The sequence below is a fragment of the Etheostoma spectabile genome, chromosome 23 (genome assembly GCF_008692095.1).
Source record: "Etheostoma spectabile isolate EspeVRDwgs_2016 chromosome 23, UIUC_Espe_1.0, whole genome shotgun sequence".
NCBI classification, from domain to species: Eukaryota; Metazoa; Chordata; class Actinopteri; order Perciformes; family Percidae; genus Etheostoma; species Etheostoma spectabile.
The window spans coordinates 2955610-2965148 of NC_045755.1; the positions used below are offsets into that span (position 1 = coordinate 2955610).

General features: G+C 41.7%; 1 protein-coding gene across 3 annotated transcripts in view; it reads right to left on the reverse strand.

Moving 5' to 3' along the window:
- Positions 1–9539, reverse strand: part of zgc:162331 (sushi domain-containing protein 3) — a 41615-nt gene that overhangs the window by 14205 nt on the left and 17871 nt on the right. Inside the window, exons 1-2 of one of the 3 annotated variants that reach the window (XM_032505762.1) lie at positions 7693–7782; positions 7041–7596 (exon numbers count right to left, since the gene is read on the reverse strand). In XM_032505762.1, coding sequence (XP_032361653.1) covers positions 7041–7305 — 265 coding nt within the window. In that variant the 5' untranslated portion in view covers positions 7306–7596; positions 7693–7782. Of the gene's footprint in view, positions 1–7040; positions 7783–9539 lie in introns of those variants that run through there. The other 2 variants (XM_032505763.1, XM_032505764.1) reach the window with 2 other exon arrangements.

Sequence of the window (9539 nt, forward strand, 5' to 3'; positions counted from 1 at the left end):
CTTATCTTACTTTTTTTTTTTTTTTCTACTTCTACCATTCATGTTTCACTTGAGTTAAAATTTCAAAGTCAAGGACCTTCTTGTGGTTATTTTAAAGCAACAAATATTTCGGAAAATAGTTATTAGCTTTCTTACGGAGAGTAAAATGAGAAGATTAATACCACTGTCATATCTCTACGCTAAATATGTAGCTGGAACCAGCAGCTGGTTAGCTTAGCATTAACTGGAAAAGGGGAAGCAAAATCTGCTTAGCAGCAACTCTAAAACTCACTTATAGTTTTAAATACATACAAATCTAAATCTTTGAAGTGTAAAAACAAAACTTTGGCGTTTTACTATAACAGGCCTGAAAAAAATCCATCCCAACCTCACAGGAACCTGTGTAGTTTTATGTCATGAACCACAGCAGCAGTTTTAGTATAAACACAAATGTCTACTGCTTATTTTCAATGCGTCTCAGTTGAATATACTGTATATCCGAAGATGTTGGTCACACATAGCGGTACACAGCCCATACATTATACATGACATTTTATAGACTACACAAGGTTTGGATTAGAAAAAACAACAAAAAAACACCAATCGGGCAGTGAATCAAAGCTTATGGGGGGTAATTCCGGACTACTTCTTGGCTGGGACCAGTAACTTCCTGGAGTTTCTACTGGTTACTGGTTACCTGGCACCCCGTGCTGGTAGGCAGATTTTTAGACACAGTTTAGATGTTTCATTGAGCCCGCCCCTTAGTTGTTCCCATCCAATTTCAACCATCAGGGCAGAAAGAAGGCAAATTTCAGACTCTGCCTTGGTGACTTTGTTCAGCAAGCGGTAGTCCGGCAAGCTAATAATGAAATTGAGTCACTGCCAGCCACCATATTGTATTAACAAGCAAGAGATAGAAGGAACTTCTTGTCTGTAGAACGCCAAGCCTGTAGGGCTTAGGAGTGACATTAGTGTGTGTCGCTGACCGTAATACCCTTGGCACTGAGTGTGTGTGTGTGTGTGTGTGTGTGTGTGTGTGTGTGTGTGTGTGTGTGTGTGGGTGTGTGTGGGGGTGGGGGGGGGGGGGGGGGGGGGGGGGGGGGGGGGGGGGGGGGGGGGGGGGGGGGGGGGGGGGGTGTCCCCTTCATGCAAGTAGACTATTACGTGTCCAAAAAAAAAAAAAAAAAATACTCTTGTGGATCTTGCATGTCCATGCAGAAATCCAGACGATGCATATGTTTTAAGTTATCAGCGCCAATGTAAGATATATGAGTGAATACAGGTTTCTAGCATGGCTTCCAATGCAGTCCTGGAAAAAGAACTGTAGTACTTGGCTTCAAAAATAAACCGGGCTCTACCTGCAACCAGTGAGTGTGTGCATCTGTATTCCTGGGTGTTGGCGTGTCATTAACAGGATTTCTTGCACAAGAAATAGCCTGGAATAGACAAAGGGTAATTGGTTTAGCCTCTCAGTTAATCTGATTAACGGCATTGCAACATTTCACATTTTAGGCTTTTGGCTGATGATCATAGCCAAAGAGACTCAGAGGGAAGCATAAGCAACTTATTCTCATTGTGAGGTAGACGCTGTATCTAGAACTTAACATTTGTATTTGGTTTTGTCCAGGAAGTTGTATTCTTTTAAGATATTTAGCCACTTGGAACCACAAAAACAAGGTTGTGCTGACTGGCCTCACTCGATGCAGCGAAACGCTGTTGAGCATACAATGGGTTTCAGTGTCATTGCCGGCTTTGGTCTGAAAAGCCCTAATGCAACCATTGGTTGCATTAGGGCTGTTGTTGACATCATTTTTGTGTCAACTAACATGCTAAATTATCTTCTGGCGGCTGAAAATGAAACTCCCTTTAGCACAGCTGCTGGAAAACATCCTTGGAAACACTGCACACAGTTAGGATTCACTGTAAACTCCTGCTTGGCCAGATTGAGATGAAGACTGCCCGCTAAGTAACTGATATAGGCCTCATTTAGGGATTAACGCTGAGATTACCTTTCACACACTGAGGTCAATGGGCTGTGTTACCATGTCAATGTAAAGGCTTACGGCCTTTTTGTATTAGGCTGAAAGAACCGCTGGTCATTGGCAGGCTACCAACACCAACCTGCCCTGCAACCTGCACTGCTGCATCTTCTCACTGTAGTCGCCGGTTCAGTCTGCAAACAGGTAGTCTGAATGTAAAACCTGACTTTGACTTAAAGTGAGCAAAATATTTCATTTCATTCATACATTCTTACATTTCCTAAGATGGTTTTTGGACCCCAGGAGAATTAACTTGTGGGCTTGATGTATCATGTTGTTTTTTGTTAGATAGATAGAAAGATAGATATAGATATATATCTCTTTAAATAGTGTGTATGTATATATATATATATATAGTTTATATTATTCTATTTAATGAAGAAGCTTTTAGCCACACCAGCGACGTGGCTCAATGGATTGCAATGTCATCCTGTCAGTTGGTCCATCACTTTGGTCCAGGCGGAATTATCTTGACAACTACTGGATGAATGGCTTTGAAATATTATACAGACATTTGTTTCCTTCAGGATGAATCCTAATAACTTTGGTGATCCTCTGACTTTCTGTCTAGCACCACCATGAGGTCAAACTATCGTTTATAACCAATTCCTGCAAAACTGATGACATTTCCATCAGCTTAAGTTGTACTTTGTGTTTTGTGCCAATTAGTACATGTTAACATGCTAACAAGGTTATTTAAGATGGAAAACATATCTATCACACACAAGCAAGTTAGCATGCCATTGTGAGCATTTCCTCATGCTGACGTTAGCATTAACTTAAAGCTGTTCCTTAGGTACAGCCAGAGGCGTAGCACAAAATTCTGGGCCCTGTAGAAAGACATTTTCTATGGGCCCTTCTCTACATCCACAGGTATTCATTCTAACATCTTTTTGGACCCTTCTCACATGAGGGCCTTGGGTACTCAGTCCGACGCCCCTCAGTACAGCCATACTATTACATGGCTGTAGACTCCAATCTGTTTGTATAGTTTATGGGATGGTTTTTAACTAATACTGCAATAAATCCTGCAAACATACACTGACTGCATGAGTACTGTCTTTTACTCTGTGTGTACTGTAGCCTACTGTATATCTATCGGAGATCAAAATGGGTAATTATATCTAATGAACTAACTTGAACCTAGGTGAAATAACTTTATAGAAAACTGCTTTTAATGCTGGTACACTAAACATGTATGGTGTTTCTTTGTAGATATTACTATACTTTTATTATAGTTTATTATAGTAATGCTATTGGACTTTAAAAGCAGTGTAAGGGTTAGTGTTATATGTTTTGGCAGGGGAATAATTTGGGTGTTGGGGAGGTTTTATTGGCCGTTGGGATGGTTTTGGCTGGTTTTGATTGCCCATTGGGCTGGTTTTGTCATCAAGACCTGGCAGGCAACCCTAGGAGAGGGAGAAAGACGTGTGCTGTTGGCAGAAGAGCCGTGGACTGTAACATGCATGGAAATGAATTACAATATAATATATCTGGCTTTTTATAATATATCTGGCTTTTCCACTGATGGTCTAAAGTCACAAAATGTGTCGTTAGTCACCATTTACATTTTCTTTTACCTAAAACGCATTTGTGAAACAGCTAAAAGCAGCGGATGAAGGGTTTAATTGATATATAGCTAGCTAAAGGATAAATAATGACAACAGTTATAAGGGACCGTAGTGGTTATGGTTAAAATAAATCTAGTTAGCCAACGTGTGTGAAGGGTCTAGCTTTTGCACTTAATAAAACATAATGAAACATAACCAAACCAACCTAAACACTGACAGTTCAATAGTTTATCAAACAATATCCACTTCACATAGTTAACGTTACATTACATCTAGTTGAATTAAAATCTGTTCCAATAAGCCCATTTGGAACATGACGGGTGGTGTTGATAAAGGTGTACTTGAGTCAGATGAGCCTTTATTATCTTCTCATAGTTTTGCTATAACACAAACTCTTCCAGATTGTCTTCATTTTGGTTTCATCTGTGTCTCCTATGTTTAACTGGATTTATTTTTGTTGTATACATGACAACTGAGGCTGGTTTATTCTCAACAGGCTGAACCTAAAATGACTCAACTGTCTAAGACAGTATTGCTGCTGGACTCCAGACCTGAAGGATAGGCTTAAAACATGATGGAAAAATGAGAGACACTGCTTTTATGTTCATCTCTCACTCACTCACTCACTCACTCAAACACAAACACACACACACACACACACATACACACACCACACACACACCACACACACACACACACACACTTTGGTTACATGAACATTGATATTAATCACACCTCCGGGATTTAGATTTAGAAACTCTCACGTTAAAGCTCTGGTCTGGCATAATTCAAGCATGCGGTCCGATGTTGCAATCCAGCTGATTGTGTATGTTTGTGTGTGAGTGTGTGTGTGTGTGTGTGTGTGTTTTATTAAAGTATAAACTGCTTATTCCTGCTCTGTCGGACACAGAGCTGCTGTTATGAAATGAGCAACTGTGTTTATTCTGTAAACCTTTAAGACGATTGGTGCCATTTGGGTTGAGCGTCCATTTCGTGTGTTTTTTGTGTGTTGTCTACTTTGTGTGTGTGTTTTATGTGTGTATTAGGCATGTGAGGTTTGCATTTTGTCATCAGCTGTAGGCTATGCATACAAGTGAGGATATGAAATGTGATTGCAAAGGGGACGGGTGAGGAACATGAGAAGCAATGGTGGAAAGAAAGGGAGAGAGAGGCAATGGAAGAAAATAAAAAGAAGTGACAGGAGCTTCTTGAGAAAACTACTCTAAGAGGAAAAACAAGGAGTACGAGAGAAACAAAGTGACAGACGGAGAAAAGGCAATTAGTAAAAAAAGAGAAACAGATGAGACAGAGGTTGGAGAAAATAAGCAGGGGAGAGAGAGAGAGAGAAACACATTGAGTGGAGGAAAGGAAAGACAGAGTGGGGAAATGGACAGAAGGAGCGGAGGAGAAGAGAAAGGCAGCTCATGCTCCAGTTGAGGGTAAGTCATGCGAGCGGCGCTGCAGCTTTCTCTTCAGGCTGAGCTGCTCCAGCCTGGACATAACAAACTGTCTTTAAATGCATCACCTGCCACACACACACACACACACACACACACACACACACACACACACACACACACCACCACCACACAAAGGCCGGCTGACTCAGTGGTATAGCGCTTGCCTACCATTTGGAAGGTTGGTGGTTCAATCCCTGTCCCTAACACTGAACCCCAAGTTTCCCCCGATGCTGCGCGTGATTGTGTGTGAGTGTGTATCTGATGAGCAGCTTTGTACGGCAGCCTTGGCCACAGTGTATGAATGTGTGTGAATGGTTCTCGTATGATGTAAAAGCGCTTTGAGACTAGAAAAGCGCCATATAAATACAGCACATTTACAAAAAAGTGGATATTTGCTTGTATGCAGAGTCAGACGTAATTGCACATACATAAAACCTTTGGACTTTGATACGTGTGAAGCCTGGAAAATTGTCCCCACTTTCCAAAGATCTTTTCACTCTCATAGATTTTCAACAGAACACACATCTTGCTAGCACACAGATCCACTATTAATCCAAAGCACGAAAGAGTAAGTAAATGTGCACTCACACACACTTTACAGTATACACATTTACATATCCGACTTTCTCTCTGAGTTTTGAGGAGAGGGGTTTTCTTGTTTTGGGAAAACTTTATAAAATAGAGTGGAGGTATTTGAAAAGTCTCCTCTTGGTTTTGTTCTCAAGTAAAAGTCCACGCAAACACTGATGTTCAAGACCGTTCAGTTACTTTCAACGACATGTTTTTGTCTAAAACCAAAAATAGGCTTCTTGACCAAAGAAGCCTATTTTTGTGTTCTTGTATAACGTGCTTTCTGTGGTCAATTTTAGGGTTTTATTTATTTTTTAAGATCTTTTTTTTGTGGGGGGGGGTTTGGATATTTTAATAGAAAGGAGCTTAAGACGGAGGGGAGGGGGGGGGGGTGTGATGACATGCAGCAAAGGGCCACTTGAACCCAGGCTGCTGCTGTAAGGACTAAGCCTCATGAAATGTGTATATACACGCTCAACCAGGTGAGGTACCGGTGCACCCCTTTAGGGTTTGCACCGGTACCTCACCTGGTTGGACAAGACAAGGAGAAACACATATCAAGGGGGAAACAGACTTTGACACAGTCTGAAGAACTTTTAAGGACTTGTTATTATGTTACTACATGTTATAATTAAGTTTTGTAAATCCCCATTTATGCTGAGAGTTTTACTGCCAATGGGAAGCCTGATACCAAGACTTGTTACTATGTAGCAACCCACCAATATCTGATTCTGTGATGTTCGAGGGTCAACAAAGATTTAGATCTACACATCTAAATCTATATACTAGGGTGTCAGCATTTTAAGCACTGCCAATCAACATGTAGTGTTTGACCATGACAACGTTTGTAGTAATTAATGATTCTGTTTATGATTGAATGAGTTTCCAATTGGTTTTCAATGAATGTCTTGGTCTGTGTAATGTATTGAAGTACTCTGAAAAACGTTTGCCTTTCAGTCAAATCAAATGGATCGTTTAAGACATTTTTTTTTTCTTTTTTAAATATTATTTTTGGGGCTTTTTGCCTTTTATTTAATGAGAAAAGGGAGAGAGAGGGGGGAATACATGCTGGAAATCGTCACAGGTCTGATTCCAACCCTGGACCTCTGCGTCGAGGCATTACCTCTAAGTATATGTGCGCCTGCTCAATCCACCGAGGTTCAGCTTCTAGTTTTCTTATTCTTATAGGATGTTAAACTGAATATCTTTGGATGTGGGACGGTCATCAAAAAAAGCTATTTAAATATGTCCACTGGGCTCAGGGCAAATTGTGATTGCAGAATAAGAAATGAGGTGCTTTAAAAGACAAGTTAAGTCTACACTCGTTAAATGTGTAAAATCATCATGAAACCTCACACTGAGTGAGCATTGGTAGCAGCAATAAAGGAAGAAATGGATAGGTGATTGTCATGCAGACTAACCTGTGTAGTTGCTGGTAGTGCTCTGAGTTGGCAGAGTCTCTGTCTGGACTTCCGTTGGCATCTGGGTTTCAGTCTGCAAGCCTGGCTGCAGCTGGATTATCGTGCCGGTCCAGTCCTCCGGCAGCGACTCGCTAACGGTGCTCTGCAAGTCCTCGGGGCTCAGAGTGACGCCCCTTGCCTGGACCAGAGCACAGAGCAGGGGGCATAGAAGCATCCAGAGATGGGTGCCTGTGCTTTGAGCGGGGGGTCCAACTTTGGGATACATAGGGTCACGTAATAAAGAAGAGCTTTGTAAGAGGAAGGAAGAAGGATTCACAGCCTCATAGCCGGGTGCTTTGACTCGACAAGAGTCTCGTTATGAGGGGAAAAGACCCTTTAGAGAAAAGTTTGGTGCTTCCCTTTTCTCCTTTTTCTTTTCCCTGTCTTCCTCTGCTGCTTTTCCTTCTCTCTTCTTCCTTCTTCTATTTTGTCCCCGTCTTCTTTTCTGATTCCCTCCTCACTCCCTTGGCAGAGAGAGGAAAGCCCCCTCTGCGTTTCCACTCATGATGCTGCTGTGCTGCAAGAAGGGATGACAGAGAAGGAGAGTAAGTAAAGGAGTGTGTGTGTTAATCTGTGTATATGTGTGGTAGATCCAGCTGTAATCTGCTCTCACATGCTGCTGTTTCCTCTCCAGCCCTCTCCTCTCTCGGTCCCAGAGCTCGTTCACTCTCTCTCTCTCTGTCCGCCACTCTCTCCCTCCCCCTGATCTCCTGCTGGGCTGACTGAGCTCTTGCGTAACACTAACTCATTCGCTGAGCTGTGCTGAGCTGTAACTCATGCAGCCTTAAGTCCTGATATTCCTGGTCGCTGGTCTTTCCCTCTCTGCCCCTCTCACCATGTTTCCCTCTCACTCTGCAGTTTCAGTATATTGATTGCATAGACAGTGTCACTCAGACTTTTACCGGAAAATTCAGTCTGATCGATATTTGCTATTGGATGGCCCCGATATATCACAAGCTGGGGGGTTAGCTTGTGACCCTCAGCTTAGCCCCCAGGGTAAGAGAGGCATGGAAGCTTGGAGCTGCCTAAACTGTAAACAGTTAGAACTCAGAAGACATCTGGTCAAAAAGCAGACTGAACACTTTTATAAATGTGTACAGCCTGCTTTAATCAAATAGGGTATGAATATCACATCAATTTCTTAAGTTGCTTTGCGTGTTATCACTACGTATTCTTTTGCTTTTTGCGTGTCTTTTAACATTGTGGCATACTTTTGCATGCACATAATAATCCATTGTTTGCCCTTTTTCTGAAAAAGTGTTTCTCCTTTTCTTTTAGGCATGCATCTCTACTGCAGCCCTGCAAACGGTTGGCTAGTTGGTTTGTGTACAGCAACCATAGCAACGCACAGAGATGACAGAAAGCCGTAAACAGGCAAGGGGCCGTAAACTGTCCAGAAACTGCTTAGGAACCTTGTTTGAGACACATAATCTGATTGCACTGTATACATGTCCAAAGAATGCTTCTAAAACCCAAAATAACACCAGCATATCCCACGTGTCTTGATCAGAAATGACTTAGTATAAAATTCTGAATATTCTCATATTCAGAATGAGAGTGGAATGTTAGTGTGCATGTTAACATACTAAACGTAGTGTAAAGAGCGAGAAAGTTGGAAGTTTGTGTACGGTGGAGGATGGAGTAGATGGATGGGTCAAACAAACACATGCATTTCATCCAGGACGCCTCTGCTTGCTTCCAGTGTGAAACCAAAAAATCTTATTTAACTTATGTACATTAGTTAAATTACTTACATAACATAATTAACTAGCATCACATAACAAAAGTACTTGTTTTAACCAAACATAACCAAGTAGTTTGGCTGAATTGACAACATTAACCACGTGTTTAAAATTGATGAGTTGAGAATGAGAACAGGGGTGTTAAATGAAACGCAAGCAGTGGCAACTTTTGAGTTTTCTTCTCCGTTCTCTAGTAGACTCGCAGTAAATCTGGCGGCAACGACTCGCACTGAGCTCAGGCTTGTACAGGAGATGGTTTTCATTGGTTCTTTCAAAGCGAAGTGCGAGGCAGTCATTGGTTGGCATTTTCTTTCTCTTTGCTGTTGGGGTGTAAAAAAAAATAAAAAATTTAAAAAAAAGTGTTTATTGGAAATAGTTACCAACTCTGCCCTTTATCATTAACAATGATTGGGGAATACCAAGGACTAGGTGGAGGGATTCTATCTCCACACTGGCCTGGGAGGGACTCGGGATCCCCCGGTCAGAGCTGGTTAATGTGGTTTGGGAAAGGGAAGTTGAGGGTCCCCTGCTGGAGCAGATTACCCCGGATAAGCAGATGAAGATGGATGGATAAAATTGATAACCACAAAAAGCATTTCTGGCTTTAATCTTTTTCTTGTTTTTCCCTTGCAACCATGCGGTGAAAAAACGTGACTACAGTACCTGCCTACATACCTGCATGAGTATCGTGTGTGTGTGTCTGTGTGTGTGTGTGTGT